The 17,015-nt window shown below is 36.9% G+C and overlaps 1 protein-coding gene and 1 pseudogene across 4 annotated transcripts in view; one reads left to right on the top strand and one right to left on the bottom strand.

Moving 5' to 3' along the window:
- RNF13 (ring finger protein 13) overlaps positions 1-17,015 on the top strand; it is a 162,556-nt gene that overhangs the window by 61,421 nt on the left and 84,120 nt on the right. For 3 of the 4 annotated variants that reach the window (XM_026497269.4, XM_026497268.4, XM_057315942.1), the window contains one exon: positions 9,007-9,132. In XM_026497269.4, coding sequence (XP_026353054.1) covers positions 9,007-9,132 — 126 coding nt within the window. Of the gene's footprint in view, positions 1-3,672; positions 3,709-9,006; positions 9,133-17,015 lie in introns of those variants that run through there. The other variant, XM_048216297.2, reaches the window with a different exon arrangement.
- On the bottom strand, positions 11,984-12,705 carry LOC123000944 (GTP-binding nuclear protein Ran-like; annotated as a pseudogene).

The following is a 17,015-nucleotide window of genomic DNA, read 5'->3' as shown; positions in this document are numbered from 1 at the left end:
GAGTCTTTAGTTTAAAATCTAATCTGTCTGATATGAGAATTGCTACCCCAGCTTTCTTTTGAGGTCCATTGGCATGAACAATGGTTTTCCATCCCTTCACTTTCAGTCTGGATGTATCTTTAGTTTCAAGATCAGTCTTTTGTAGACAGCAAATGGATGGATCATGTCTTTTTATCCAGTCTGCATCCCTGTGGCATTTTATGGGAGCATTTCGGCCATTCATGAGAGATATGATTCTAATGATGTCATGTTGCCTGTAAAGTCTTTGTTTCTATAGATTGTAAATTTCTCTTCTGTATCACTCTTGGAGCCTTTTTACTTTTATAGAACCCCCCCTTAATATCTCTTGTAGGGCTGGTTTTGTGGTTACAAATTTGGTCAGTGTCTGGCGATCATGGATGGTCCTTATCTCTCCATCATTTCTGAATGACAGCCTTGCTGGATAAAGGATCCTTGGCTGCGTGTTTTTCTTGGATAGAGCTTTAAAAATACCCTGCCAAGCCTTCCTCTCCTTCCAGGTCTGTGTAGACAGGTCTGACGTAATTCTGATATTTTTGCCTCTGTCCGTGAGAAATTTCTTCGCCCTGGCCGCTTTCAATACTGTATCCTTGGATCTAATATTTGCAAATTGCACTATGACGTGATGTGGCGTAGGTTTGTCGTGGTTGAGCTTGGGAGGGGTCCTCTCTGCCTCTTGGACACGAATGCTTGTTTCCTTTGCTAGATTAGGGAAGTTTTCAGCTACAGTTTGTTCAAATATCTCTTCTAGACCTCTCTCTTTCTCCACCCCCTCGGGAATGCTGATGATTCTGACATTGGAATGTTTCATTGAATCTGTAATCTGCTGTAATCTACATTCTTGAGATTGGATTTTTTTGAGCCAAGTTTCTGTTTTAACTTTCTTTTCTACCATCCCATCCCCCAATTCACTAATTCGTTCTTCTGCCTCATTTACCCTGGACGTCAGAGCATCTAGTTTTGACTGCATTTGATTCATAGCATTTTTAATTTCTGCCAGATTCACTCTCATTTCCGCCCTTAGAGATTCTGTATTCTCATTAATATTTTTGTTAATATATTTTTCAAGTCTATGCATCATCTTGACCATTGTTAGTCTGAATTCCGCTTCTGACAATTTGGTTATATCCATATCCATCAGTTCTGTGGCAGAGGCTACAGACTCATTATCTTTTCTTTGCTGGGGGGGATTTCTCCTCGTCATTCTGATGAGGAGAGGTTGCGGGGTTGCCCAGAGCCCAAATTATTGACCAGGACCCAGGCAGTGTGCACTTGTTTTATAGGGACCTTAGGGATGTGGGCTTCTTGATTTTTCAGCCTGCCTCTGGGGAAGGGGCCTGCCGCACTGATATTCAGGCAACCCTGTTTGGGTACATTCTCCCTGTCCCCTGCGAGGGGGGATGGGGATTGGCACAATGTGAGCTGGTATTTCCGGGTTTTTTTGTTCTCTGGCGGCTCTCCCTGGCGGTTTTCTGTGGCTTTTCTGAGAGAGCAGCAGTGGCCGTATCCTAGCCTCTGTCTCCAGAGAGATCGCAGTCCGCTCTCCACTGAGCTCTCTTGGCCACTTTAACTCTGTTTCTGTGGGTGCTGCTAAAAACCCTGCAGTGTCCCGGGTTGTGCGCCCCAAAGCCGGTGTCCCAGCCCTCACTTCCAGGGCCCGCCCATCTCTGTCCTTTGTGTTTCTAACACCGCCAGCCGCCCCCGGTTCCCGTGTGTGCTCCTGAGCTCTCTGTTTCAGTGTGGTTCGTGTGTACTCCGGAGCGCTGGTTTTCGGTCTGGTCGCACCCGCGTTCCCAGACTCACAGTCTCAGTCTGCTCTCTTGCGGTGCGCATCCGTGAGTCCGGCCCCGCTCCTCGGTGCAGGCGGCTACTGCTTCCCGGCACCCGAGAATGGCAGCTCCCTCCCCCTTCCATTTATCTTCTGATATCTGTGCGTGGATTCACGGCTCCCTGCTTTGTACCTCAATACTCAGCACTGGAGATGTACATTTGTAGAGATCCAGATGTATCTTCCTGTGTCTCAGGCTGATTCCATGGGTTTTCAGGACGGTCTGGTTCATATCCAGCTCGACTCAGGGGACCAGCTGAAAAAGGGGACCCCTACTCCTCCGCCATCTTAACTCCTACCTTCTCAAATTACAGTTCTATCACTGGGCGAGTTATTAAACTTCTTTAAGTCTGTCCACTTGTCTATAGTAATACATATCCAAAGCATTAGGGTAAGGAAAATAGCTGTTATTTATTATTTCTCTAACTTTGGGTTTTGTTTGCTCTCCCCCACTTTTTTTAGTTTCTTTAGATGAATATTGAGGCCATTGATTTGAAACCTTTTCCTCTTTTCTGATATAAATATTTACTGCTATAAATTTCCCTCTAAGTACTATGTTAGTTGTGTCTCACAAATTTTGATAAGTTGTGTTTTTATTTTCATTCACTTCAAATGTTTAGGACTCATTTGTTCCATTTCTGAGGCAATGGTTTTCTGAGGACTGTATTAGAAAGTTTCCCCACTCTGGCTGATGAGAATACCACAATTCCCAGCCCTGTGTAGGCTCCAGGGATTGTTCTGTTCACCCCTTTCTTTCTTAGTTTTTGTAGCTCCCTTCCACAAAATGCACATTACTACTAAGCCAAGAACTTGAGTGGACACCTCTGCATGTATCTAGAGCTCTCTCTTTGTAGCTCCTTTATCCCCAATATGGTGCCCCAGAAAACCTTAGCTGCCTTGGCCTCTCCATTCTCTGAACTCTGTCTCCTCGACTCATTGACACCACTGGACTCTGGGTTCTCCTGCCCTGTTCTGAGGCCTGGAATTTCTCCAGACAGTGAGCTGAGGTATTTATAGGGCTCACTGGATTTATTTCTTTTTTCTCAACAATTGCTGTCTTGTGATGTTATCTATTCTTTGAAAGCTGCTATTTCATACTCTCTGTTTACTTTTCTAGTTATTTAAACCAAGAGGATAAAACTAGTCCCTTCTACTCTGTCATGGCTGGGAAGTAGAAGTTTATTGTAGCATCTTCGTAGGTAATTAATAATATGCTAATTATCAAATCTTTTTAAAACAAATCATTCAAAAATTCTCATTGGAGTAAATTCTCAAGATGGGTGATTTTAGAACTGTGTATTGATGTCGTATAAATTTTTATGCTTTCTCTTGTTTTTAATCTCAGTGCAATTAATAAATACAGTAGTCTGGGACTTTTTTTTAAGGTTTGACATTCCTAGAATAGTAATAGGGGCCAAATTTTGTTTTTAATGCTTTTTGAACTTTTTTAGAAATAATATGTTTTAAAAATTATATAGTTGGTCTAAATAGTATTTGCTGACTTAGCATTTTGAAGTATTTAGTGTTTTCAGTTATTTATGGGCTTATTGTATTTTTGTGACATCTTTTAATCAGATATTATTAAGATCTAAAATCTAACTCATTGATAAAATATATAACCAAAAAAGGTTATTGGGGAGAATTCTAACAGTGTACAAGGAGCAATGTAACTTTGAGATGAAAGATAATTGGTTACTGATTTAAAAAATGCCACAAATGTAGTATCTAGATTTGTGTGGGTTTTTTTTTTTTAAACAACCTTTTCATATAATTTAGTTAAGGCTTAACTTTTAATTAGTATATAACCCTCAAATTTCTCTTATTCAGTGCTTTCCTCAGTGATGTGCAGAAAGACATGGAAGGTATGACTATAAAATTTGCAAATGGCATGAAGTTTGGAATGGTTAAAATACTAATGTTTTGCCCTTGAGTCCTGAAAGATAGGTACTGAAAAAAGGAGAAAAACAGCTTAGTAGCCACGTATGTCAAAAATTTGTTGAAACAATTGCAGTGTGTTTGCCAGAAACATCCATACATCAGTTACAGTGCATCAATAGAAGTGTACTGTTAAGAGCAAGTTAAAGAGTGATAGTTGTTACCTTCTTGTTGATGTGTTTGATTTATTAAAATTTTTTTGGAAATAAATTTAGACATAGAAAAGCTGCAAAAAATAGTAGAGAGTTTCTTTATACTCTTTACTCAGTTTCTTTTAATGTTAACATTTTATATAACCATGGTGCTTTTATCAAATCTAGCAAATTAAAATTTATACAATATGTTAAATAAAGTACAGACTTCTTTCAGATTTCACAGGCTTTTCCAGTAGTAACCTTCTTGTATTCCAGGATTCAGTCCTGGCTATCTATTACTATATTGGTCAGATCATTTATAGTAGTATATTTGGGTTTAGGCCCCAAATTAAAATATAGTAAAACTTAAGAGCCAAGTCAAATGCTACTTATTCTGTTACTGACTCCCATAGTTTGAGTGATTTGCTCTGTTCTGTGCATTGTACTGCATGTTGTTTATACTTTGTTTTCTCTTACTGGATCTGTTAGTCCCTACCCAAGTAATTAATATTGGAAAGAACTCGGTCCTATCCATCCTCTTACAAAGAGCCCTTATGAAATGAGACCAGTGTATTCAGAGCATAGTATTAAAGGAACTTAAAATAACATGAGTAGTGGTTAAAGGGTGCTTTACTGTATAAGAAGAGCATAATCTCCAACTATTTGTGAAAAAGGAATTAAGTGTGTCCTGTATGTGAAAATTATGGGTAAATTTTGGCAGAATGATCTGATAAAAAATTAGGGAAAAGAGCAGTGGATATTTTTAAAATCATAGAAGGTCGTTGATATAAATAAATCCATCTGTCTCACATTAGGAAAATGTTAGCTAATAAAATCTGATCAGTGTAACTCTTTGGTCTATGTTTGAATTTAAAAATTATGACAAAGTTTCCTTTGACGTCTTCCTTGTTTGAAATATTTAAATCAGATTTTGGAATCCTCCTTAATTGCGTTTTAGACTAATATTTTGGCTTGTTCATTTTTGTAAATGATCATTCTTTTTGTTGCCCATTTTGGTTTTCACCTAGTTGGGTTTTATTTTGTTTTGTCATCTTATGGAAATAGTATAGCATAGTGGTTGAGGGCATAGATTCTAGAGTCAGACTTCCTGGGATTGCATGCCTGCTGTGTAACCTTGGGCAAATTACCTAACCTTTGTGAGACTTAGTTTCTTCGTCTTCAAAATAAGGATAATAATAGTAGTTATCTTCTTGGGTTATTGCATAGATTAACTGAATTAGAACATTGAAAGAGCATAGTGCCTGACACACAGTGTTGAGTGCCATGGCTCAACAAATGTTAACTGCTTTCTGTTACTGCAATTAATTAGTTAATTTACAACTTCTGATTCTCACTAACAAAATAACTCACCCCTCTCTCTCTCTTGTTCTGCTTTTAACTTTTATACTCTTACAAAGGGAAAGATGTACTGCTCCCTTGCTTTCAACATTTTTGTTGATATTATAACTGCATATACTTCTCTTAATTTTACTATTTATATAGGTTAACATTTAGTGCAAACTGAAGTGAAGGAAGGTTAAGGCTGTTTTCAGCCTGAAACAATCTTTTAAACAAAACCGTTTTATCAAATTATTACCTATTTATGCACTTATTACCCAGTGTAATTTATCAACTAAAGTAATTTTTCCATAATGTTTATCCTGAATTATTGTAGTTCTAAATGCCTTCTGAAGCATTAAAGCAAAATTATATCCAGTATGATTTTTATGTTTAGGTTATTTTGAAAATTCCAGTTAGGTGGTAACCCAAACTACTATGGAAAGCTTGGCAGTATTTACAAAAGCTTGATACCCTATGATCCAGCTTGATAGCCTATGGTTCTGTTTTTATGTACATACTTAACAGATGTGTACATGTGTTAATGTTCATGGAATGTTTATAAAAGCACTATTTGTAATAGCTCCTAACTAGATATTACCCTAATGCTCATCAACAGTGGGATAAATTTTGACATAGTCACACAGTGTAATACTATATAGAGATGGCAGTAAAAAATCCACCAATATAGTTGCTCAACAGTAGGGCTGAATCTCACAAATACAGCATTGAGGGAGAGAAGTCCAAAAGACCATTTACTATACTGTATGGTTTTATTTATGTCAAATGTAAAATTAGACAAAATGAAACTGTTAGAAGTCTATGTAGTGACATTAGGAATGGGGTTTGAGGAGTAGTGACTGGCAGGGAGGATGAAGGAAACTTCCGGAGTTCTGTTAATGTTCTGTTTCCTGATACAGGTGTGTTCAGTTTGTGAAACTTCATCAAGCTGGAAAATTATGTTTTGTGCACTTTGGTTTATGTGTAGTCACAAAAGCTTTCAAAAGAAATCGACATATGTATATATTGTAGGCCTATTGCATTATACATTTGAAGATATTGAGGTGCCAGTCTGCATGCAGTATTTTTGTCCCGCATTCTTGTTGAAACATCAGGGAATTACAAACAACAAAGAGATAGATAGTTTAAGTCTCGTAGGCCTTGGTAGTTTTCTTGGGCTTCCTACATGTTGGCAAAAAGTTCCCCTGTCAGAAGGTAGAGATGAGGAGGATCTTTGATGACAGAGTAAGCATCCTTTCAAAAAGAAGAGATTGGCTCTGAGAGGTGACAGTAGGCATGTAGATGTGGCTTAAGGTAGCACCTTCTTGGCCATTCTTATTCAAGGGACCAGGGAGTTGTGCCAAATTATTTGACAAAGCCCATTACATTACCTTGTAGACTTTGTGGTTGATACAAAGTAAGTTTGCACTTAGTTTTAAGTGACTCATCTCAGGGAAGGATAGGAATTAGTAAATTGATTTAGCAAGTTATTCTTTTAGCATAGTCTACAGGAAAGATGATATTTAATAATTTATGGACGGTTTTTTTAAGACTTCATTCAATTTTCTGTTAATGCAACTAGATTATTTTTTGGACTTTTAGCTTATGTGTATTTGACTTTTGTAAATTTCCTTATGTTTAAAAATAATACACATTTGTCATAAGAGATATAACAACACGGTTATTAAAAAGCAAAACCCCTTTCCCAGTTTCACTTGTAGATCTTTTTTTGTGTGTATCTGTACATACCATAAATTTGTTGATTCTATAATGCATTTATTTTATTACCCTGTGTTTTAACATCTGAAATTGGGATGTGTCTTTCAATTGCTGTCCACTAGGTGGCAAATGGAGTTGACTTCGCTGGACATGGGACATTAGGCCATAGCTATTCATATTATTTTCACTTCAGTTGAGTTATATTCCTTGTTGGTACTATATGGGTTGAGTTTAATTGCTGTTACAAGTTTCTTGAAAAGAACTGCTCTATGTGATTTGCCATTAAAGCAAAATGTTAGTATTTGTGCAGAAAGACACAGAAAAGGCAGCAGGGTATAATTTTAACATGATTGAAGTAAATATTCATTGTTGGAAGGATAACCACAGTTCTCTTTCTCTGCTTTATGGAATCAAGAAGGGGAACTACTTTATGAATAAGTGAAGGTATGCTGCATTTTATTCCTGAAACATGCAAAAGTATTTCCCATACAAGCCAGTCAGTGCAATTTAAGGCAGGAGAAATTGCCATATCCTGTGGATAGGTGGTTGGTGTGACAAATTCACACACTATATAGGAGGACTATTGTTAAGGCACTGTGTCATAGCTTTGATTTTCACTTCTTACAAATTTACTGAATTTGGCAGTCTTTTTGTGTTTATTAAGTGTTTCATGTATGTTGAGATAGTCATTTGATTTTTCTGTTCTAATCTGTTAATGTAACTTTTTTTTTTCTGTTAATGTAACATTTTATGGTAAATATTTTCTGATGTCAAACTATCCTGTATTTCTGGGAAAGCAACTTGCTGTTTTCTTTTTAAATTAATAGTTATTTGTGAATATCTTTTTAATTTAGTGTGTCTAGATTTACCTCATTCTTTTTAATGGCCCCATTGTTTTTCTATTGTATATATTTTTAAAAAGATTTTATTTATTAGCACTAGAGAGAGAGAGCAAGCACTAGTAGGGGGCAGAGAGGAGAGGGAGAAGCAATGTGGGACCTTGATCCCAGGACCCTGGGATTATAACCTGAGCCAAAGGCAGGCGCTTAACGGACTAAGCCACCCAGGTGCCCACTGAATGTGTTTTTAAATGGCTACTGTATTGATGTGCATGATTTCCAGCTTTTTTTTTTTTAGATTTTTTTTTTAAGATTTTCTTTCTTTATTTGACAGAGAGACAGCGAGAGAGGGAACACAAGCAGGGGGAGTGGGAGAGGAAAAAGCAGGCTCCCAGCGGAGGAGCCTGATGTGGGGCTCGATCCCAGGACCCTGGGATCACACCCTGAGCCACCCAGGCACCCCTGATTTCCAGCTTTTGCTATTAAAAACAATGTAGCAGGGGCGCCTGGGTGGCACAGCAGTTAAGCGTCTGCCTTCGGCTCAGGGCGTGATCCCGGCGTTATGGGATCGAGCCCCACATCAGGCTCTTCCGCTGTGAGCCTGCTTCTTCCTCTCCCACTCCCCCTGCTTGTGTTCTCTCTCGCGCTGGCTGTCTCTATCTCTGTCGAATAAATAAATAAATAAATAAAAATTAAAAAAAAAAAAAACAATGTAGCAGGGAATATCTTTCTACATATATCTTTATATACTCAGGCTAGTATTTCTATAGAACAAGTACCTAGAAATGTGCATTTTCATTGTTTGATATCATGAAAGAAATGTAAAAGTTAATTTTTAAAAAGTATTTACTTGGTTTAGATATGTCAGTCGTTGTTGGAAAATATACCAACATGCTAACAGTGGTTTGTCTTTGGAGTGATGGGCTTATGTGTGATTTAAAAAAAAAACAAAACAAAAAACTTTAAAAGTAGAAATGGAATGAACTTTAAAAAACTAAATGCTTATGAAACCAAATACTACTTTGAAGACTTGGGATTGTGAGCATTTGGAGGGTAGGAACTGTTGTAGCTCCCAGATAATTCATCTAGCATAATGCAAATACATGAAGCAAATTTAAAAGATGTTTGTAGAAGTAAGTTGAATTGATTTTTTGAGTTTAATGGAGAAAAAAACTTCTTGCCAATTCTTTTTCAGGGTTTTTTGATTAACTCAAAACCAGAGAATGCCTGTGAACCCATAGTGCCTCCACCACTAAAAGACAATTCATCTGGCACTTTCATCGTGTTAATTAGAAGACTTGATTGTAATTTTGATGTAAAGGTAATGTTTGCTTCTTTCATTTTTTTGTTACTGTTTTTTTTAGTTTATCTATCTTAAATTCCCCCTTGTTTCAGAAAGGCTTTAAGAAGGTTTATATAATTCATCCAGATTAAAAAAAGGTGAGGACGAAAGGAAAATGGGAAGTTGGTGAAGGCAAGCAAGAGAGAAGCAGGTTTACTTAAGTTTTATTCATTTGCTACAAAATTGACTTTAAGCTTTTAGCAGCCGGTACATAAAGGAGGACAGCTCACGATTCATAGTTTTTACAAGATTGTAAACAAATTGATGATAATAAAAATGATTGCCATCGGTTTAAGAATTTTTAGGTGGTTTTTGGGAATCTTGAACTGTCGTTTAATAGTAGAATATTGTTTGATTTAATCCAGGAATGGGAACATTAACCTTCAGTTTTATGCCTTTACTCTTCCATTACCAGTACTACATGTATATTTATGTTGACACTGGGATTTCTCTTTTGCAATAAGCTGATTCTGTCACCTGTACAAAGTTTGTCTCCCTGGTGTGGGTTAGGTCAGATAGTAAAACAAAATTTGCCATAGGACTTCCCTCACTATCATCAGTGCTGCTCTAAAAGTGTGGTTTTTTGATACTTTTAATACTGTCTTTACAAATCTGGTTTTGGATGATGTTGGCAGAAGAGCCACATTGAGGCCTGTATAAAATAAGCCTTGATGTTACTTTTACTGAACTAACTCAGGCTTGAGTGTCATGTGGTTTCTTGCATGTATCTTAGAGAATAGACATGGAATATTACCTCATGGACTTGACATAGCTTGATCTTAGATGATTTGTTCAGTAGGAACAGACCCCTGCTGTGCCTGAATTTTTGTCTCAGCTCCTTGCATTTCATGTAAGAAATGACACTTCCATAATAAACTTATTAAAGGAATAAAATAATAACTGTAAAAGGGTTTGGAAATGTGGAGCACTTTGTAAATGATAGGTGGTGTTGTATATCATTTCCAAATCTAAACTCTTAGTTACCTTTAAGTAGGAAATAAATTAGAGCTCGAAGTCAAATGTAGATTTCCTGCTCTTCAGAATTGTATCTTTTTTATAGTAGTTTGAATTTAAACCATTTTAAGATTTGATCCAGAACTAAACTGTAATAATCGCAGATTGCTTCAACAAAAAGGAAACATTATTGTAATATTTCATTAATTTCTTGCTGCTAAGAAATTAAAGTAAACTAAAATTTGCTGTTTCTAAGGTTTATTGCATTATTATGCTATGTAATTTTTGGTTCAGTCCAATCTTTATTAACTAAAAACTATAATACCCTTTTTTTTTTTTAAATAACTTTTTTCATTGGGAACGGAAGGTGATTCACTGCAAAATTTAAGGAAATACTGTCTTCGAATGTTTGTCTTTTGATGGTGAAAACACAACTCTGGAATGAATAGGTAGGCTTATTAGTCCTCCTGTCCCTTTAGTGGATCCTCATCATGAGTCTGAGTGCTTCTAATAGAATTTTGTGGTTAGCTGTACTCCAGCTCATCTCTTCCTACTTCCTGCCTTGAATTTTATGCTGCAGCCATACCACCTCCTTGAAGTCTCTCAACTTGTTGTACAATGCTGACTACACCTTTGTGCCTTTATATATACTATTTCCTCTGTTCAAGATCTCTGTGCAAGATGACATTTAAGTGCTAGCTGAGGATGTTATCTTTTCTGGAAGCCTAACTTTTCTTTCTGCCCTCTCTGATAGAATGAATCATTCCAGCTCGATGTATCATTCTTCCACTTTGTAAATATCTCCTTTACTCTTTATCACATTATTATTTTTTGTTATATATATATTTCATTTGTGAGCTGTGTTTAGAGTTCATGTTTTAATTATAGTTATTACCTAATTTGTATCATAGTGCATCGGAGAAGAGCAATAAAGGTTTGTTAAATCAAGCTATGTAGTATAGTAGTAAGCCTTTTACTTATGTGTATAATGCATTTTTAAAAAACATGTACATGTAAAAATGTTTAAATTGAGGATTCTCATCTTAGAAAAATGTTAGAAATTTTCTCATTATACCTCACCATGTAGATAGAGTTTTAATGAATCAGATTCTAGTCTGTTGTACGTTTTTAAACCCTGTTATCTTTCCTTCACAAATAAACAACAGAGTATATTATAGCCACTTAAGGCTAAAGATTCCTTACTCATGTTTTTCCTAATGGTTTCTGTCTTGTCTCAGTTGTGTTAAAAATATGAGATCTCAGTTTACAGGGAAGACACATTAATTTTAATTAAGGTCTGGAAATAGACTACATACATTTGGATCCCCCCCTTTTGTTTTTTCATTTGAAATACAACTTTATTCTGATTCTAAACTAAAAGGAATGGGAATGACAGTGACAAATTAGATTTTACCACTGGATATTATGATGTGACTATAGCAGTCTTTTATTTGAAACTCAGGAAGGAAACAGTTGCATTCCAAAACAGCCAAATATGCAGGTCCAAAAAACTGAAGGTACTTTTTAAACTGCCACATTCACTCTGAAGCTCATTCATCTCCGTCAGCATCCCAAAGATTAAGCACAGGTCCTGCTCAGCTATATGATAAAGTAGCAAACATGCTGCACCACTGACCTCACAGGACAGTTGCCTATGAAACTGGACTTCTGGGGGTGCCTGGGTGGCACAGTCAGTTGAGTATCCAAATCTTGGTTTTGGCTCAGGTTGTTATCTCAAAGATCAAGCCCTGTGTCAGGCTTCTTGTTCAGCGTACAGTCTGCTCCAGATTTTCTCTCTCCCTCTACCCCCCCCCCCCAACTCACTCTCTCTCTCAAATACATAAATCTTAAAAAAAAAAAAAACAAAACTAGACTTTTGACACTGCACTTTGTCACAGGTCATCATCCTCATCCAGGCGAGCAGTTGTCCAAGCAACCTCTAGATCATGCTTACACTGTGTTGCCAAAGCTAGGTCCCTGACAACCTCTGGTGGGACAAGAGCAGTCATGGCAACAAACTCCAGATTAGGGTCTCCAGTTAGTTTTCTAGCAGACCATAAGAAGGGCTTTTCAAAGTTGTAGTTACTTTTTTGGCAGAAATGTCATAGTACTCAAGGTTTTTCTTTCAGTGGAAGACGATAGATTTTGCCTTAACTTTCCTTTTCATAACATCTACTTTGTTGCCACACAGCACAGCATGATGGGGATGTTCTCACATACTCGTACCAGATCTCTGTGCCAGTTAGGCACATTCTTGTAAGTAACCTTTGATGTTACATCAAACATTATAATGGCACACTGGGCCTGGATGTAATAGCCATCCCTCAGCCCACCAAGTTTCTTCTGACCAGCCGTATCTCATACATTGAACTTAATAGGTCCTCTGTTGGTATGGAACACAAGGGGATGGACCTCAACACCCAAGGTAGTTATGTACTTCTCAAGTTCACCAGTTAGATGATGTTTCACAAACGTAGTTTTTCTGGTACCACCATTGCCAACCGATACAGGTTTGAACTGGACTTGGGATTCTCCTTGAGCAGCTATCATGTTGCTTCCAGAAGTGTCTCTGGTTTGTCTGACTGAACTGATTCCCATTTTTATCATTTATTAGCTGTGTGATCTCAGGCAAGTTATTTTACCTCCATGTGCCTCAATTTCTTTATCCGTAAATAGGAATTATAATGTTCCCTACATCATAGAATTGTTATGAGGATCAAATGAAATAATCAATGTTAAATGCTTATCAAACAGTGCCTTGCACACAGTAAGTAAGCAGCAGGTATTAGCCTTTGATGTTTTACACTTCTTACCATTGGTGTAAAATAGAGTAAGAATAAAGATGGCAAAGGTACTGACTATATTAGGCCTAGAAGTTTCTCATAATCTGCTGTTTGCAAGCTGGATAACCAGGAAGGCCAGTGGTATGATTCAGACTGAGTGCCGAGGTGTCAGAACCAAGCGAGCTAATGGTCCTGGAGTCAAAAGGTCCAAGAATCAAGAGCTCTGATGTCTGAGGGCAGGAGAGATGGATATCAGGAAGAGAGAGAGGGAATTTTCTTTCCCTTTACCATGTCATCTATTTGGGCCCTCCACAAATTGGATGATGCCCACCCATGTTGATAAGAGTGGTAGATTTTTTTTTACTTAGTCTGTTGAATCAAATGCCAATCTCTTTCAGAAACCCCCTCACAGACACACTCCAAAATACTGTTTTACCAGCTCTCTGGCATCTCTTAGCCCAGTCTAGTTGACACATACAACTAACCATCACATTGACCTTTCAGAAACTAAATTACTAATTGATAAGGCACACTGTGATGCAGTGTAACTCAGTGACAGTTGAGTGTGAAATTTCCAATGTGGTTTATAAAGGACAGTTTAGTCATGCCAGCATGACTGTAAGTTTCATGAATACACAAGAGTAAAAAGTATGGATCACCTATCAAGGTAGTATGAAATAAGGATAAATTTATCATAGTTACTGGAAAAACAACTGGAATCTCGTCCCAAAGAGCGTTTCTTTTTCTAAGGGTAGTCATTGGTTGATAAGCTTTTAGCTTTATTAGCTATAACCTTCGGATCCAAAACCTATGCTTGTATTTTCTGGGCTTCCCAATTCATGATTATATACAGTTTTTTTATTAGGTACGTTGTAGAACCTAATCACTTAGAATGTATGTTATGGTACTTTTCTGACTTGAAAATAAATAGCTTTTTATTTAAATAGGGGTTCATTCATATATATCTACAATTCTATATGAATACACTGGCTTAAGAAACTAGTTTTAAAAAAAAATGTAGCATTCTGGGACCAAGTACTAGAAATGCTTAATTCAGCCCCATACAGAATGCTGCAGTTGCTAGTAGTTGCAAGGTTATATTTTTTGTCACGGTTCCTATTGAAAATAATACCCAGGGGGCACCTGGGTGGCGCAGTCATTAAGCGACTGCCTTCGGCTCAGGGCGTGATCCCAGTGTTCTAGGATCAAGCCCCACATCAGGCTTCTCTGCTGGGAGCCTGCTTCTTCCTCTTCCACTCCCCGGGGCTGCTTGTGTTCCCTCTCTCGCTGGCTGTCTCTCTCTCTCTCTCTGTCAAATAAATAAATAAATAAATCTTAAAAAAAAAAAAAAAGAAAAGAATACCCAAATTATCTCAGACAAATGAGAATTAGCTGTACTTTACAAAGCTTTCCTTGGGGGAAAGGAACCCTTTCCATAGTGGAGAGCAGAAGGGAAAGGAAGAAGTAAAATTTCATCAAGATCTTTCAGTAATTGTGGTGGTGATGTGGGGAGTATTTCAGGGTTTACTTTTTGAAATTCTTAAGATGTTTTTTTGAAGATGAGTATTGTACTATAATTGAAGAAACCTAGACTTCTCTTATTTCTTCCTTAGTAATCAATGATGAAGTGAAGTTGTGTTCTACAATAAAGAAAATGGCACATTTTTTTCTATACAAACTATCCCAAATGCTTTCAGACTCAGATAGCCAATAAGACAGCAGAAATGCAATTAACAATTTTGGAAGGTAGGAAATTGCACCGTTTGTAACATTCTAAGTTAAAGAGAGCACTGTTTTGATTTTCTTTCTTCTGTTGAGAGAAGCCCATCTGAGCCTTTTAATTTCTCTTGCTCTAAAGAAACGCAGTAAAACCCATACTCTGAATTAGTTTTTGGATATGTAAGATGTCCAGAAGGCTAGTAAGAACTGTTGATTACCCGCCAGCTGCTTATTCTGAAAACAATCAATTTTATTCACACTGACAAAAACTGTATCCTCTGAAAAATGCAGCTCTTTAGAGGAAAAGCTAAACAATGTCATTTTTGTTTATCTTTGTACAATGCTGTTCTTTACTGTGACAAAATGTAGTTGTTTGGGAATGCTAGTTTTTGGTGAGTATTTGACGTTAAAAAACATTGCTGACTCTGATAAAGGCATTATTTTTTTAATTAGAAAAATATAATCTCCTGAGGCAGAGTTTTCAAAAGACTTGAATTGGCATCCCAGTGGGAAATACGACTTTTTTTCCTTAATTTTGTAGAAAATATCTGGTTATTTCAAGAACACTAAAATCACTTAAAATAGAACTTTTCAGAACTACACAAATTTCTGTGTTTATAACCAAATAAAGATTAGTTATCAGAAGTCTGTTCATTGCCATTGCCATCCAAGATATTTTCATCATATGGTTTTAATCCTAAGCCAACAATTTCTTCAAATGGCCTATTTATTTATTTATTTATTTATTTATTTATATTTTTAAATTTTTTAAAAAGATTTTATTTATTTACTTGACATAGAGAGTGCACGAGCAAGAGAGCATAGACAGGGGGAGCAGCGGAGGGAGAGGGAGAAGCAGATTCCCCACTAAGCAGAGAGCCTGATGTGGGGCTAGATCTAAGGACCCTGAAATCATGGACCTGAGCGGAAGGCAGCTGCTTAACCAACTGAGCCACCCAGGTGCCCCAGTCCTTTTATTTTAGTTGAACTCTAGGGAAGATTAGTAAACAGATATGGTGCAATGCGTGTACTACTGAATTTTATTACCATTTTGTGCTCTAATCGTTATTTTTGAATGATGCCGCTGCAAAGTCATATAGGCCAGTTACCAAGAAGCTGAAAGGACTTAGCTATTATTCCTTCTACCTTTTTTTTTTCCTGACATGGATGGAATTGCATTTGAATTGTAGATGATAAGGAATACGTTGGTACTCATTTTCTGTTGAAATATGACTTTTATAAAACTTAGCTGGCATACAAACCCCCTTTACCTGACTTCTGCCTGCCTCTCAAGTCATGTCTGTACTTTGCCTGCCCTCTCACCTTAACCTTCAAGAGTTTACAAGCCCACATATGTGTTGAGCAGTCTCTCCCTTTCCGTCTGATTTTTACCATGTTCTTCAAGTGGATTACCCTCCCTGTACTTGGTTATCTGGACAGCCTGACCTTATTTTAGCTCTAAGGGGAAGTAATTTGAAACCTTTCCTGATTTTTCTCGAAGTTGTATAGATCACTTCTTCTTTAATGTACTACTTAACCCATTTAATCACTTTTTCTTTTATATATTCTTTAATCTCTGTGAGGGAAAAGATAATGTTTTAGATTCGATAGTTTTAGTGGCTGATACGTTGTGTGGCACTTGGTGGGTGCTCAGTACAAGGGCTTAAAATTAAATTTAACTGGATTAAGGAATAAACAGTATTATCGGAACCTTCTTTTGGCTCCATGTTAGCTTCACTTAATGTTCTTGAAAGTATTTCTAAATCTAGATACTCATTTATCCCATAAACACTTTTCTCTAGGTCCCAGTGTTTTATGAAAAAGTTTAAAAATTACCATAAACATTTTTGGTTATTTGGATGATCTTACAGTAAACATTCTATTTTTTGGCGAAATTTTGTCATCTTATAAAGTAGTCCTCCAGTTTTCCTTTCTAGTTTTACCTTTCATTATCCTCTTTCAGGCCTCTAGGCTGATACATGACATGGGATTCCCAGGATTTCACTTTTATTTCAGTAGTACCAAGCAAGTAGATATGACCTTGATTAGAAATTAAACTGAAGATTATCGTGAAGTTGCTTAATATCATTATTTAATTTTTCCTACTCTTTTCTATATTCCTACAAAGTAATTTATAGCATTTGTTATTAATCTATTTCAGAATCATGTTTAAAAGATTCTACAAAAGCAATATTTTCAGGGATACTTGGGGGATGGAAATATTTCTACCCACATATGGTTCAAACAGCTTTGTGCTACTAGCTCATTAATTTATTCATTTGTTTCTTCTACCCTTTAATGGATAAATGTATCTGCATTTTAATAATTTTTAGGTTCCCTGGGATGCCTGGCTGGCTCAGTTGATAGAGCATGTGACTCTTGATCTCAGGGTTGTGAGTTCAAGCC

This window comes from Ursus arctos, unplaced genomic scaffold, assembly GCF_023065955.2.
Source record: "Ursus arctos isolate Adak ecotype North America unplaced genomic scaffold, UrsArc2.0 scaffold_20, whole genome shotgun sequence".
Lineage (NCBI taxonomy): Eukaryota > Metazoa > Chordata > Mammalia > Carnivora > Ursidae > Ursus > Ursus arctos.
This window is presented reverse-complemented; position numbering and strand designations above follow the sequence as displayed.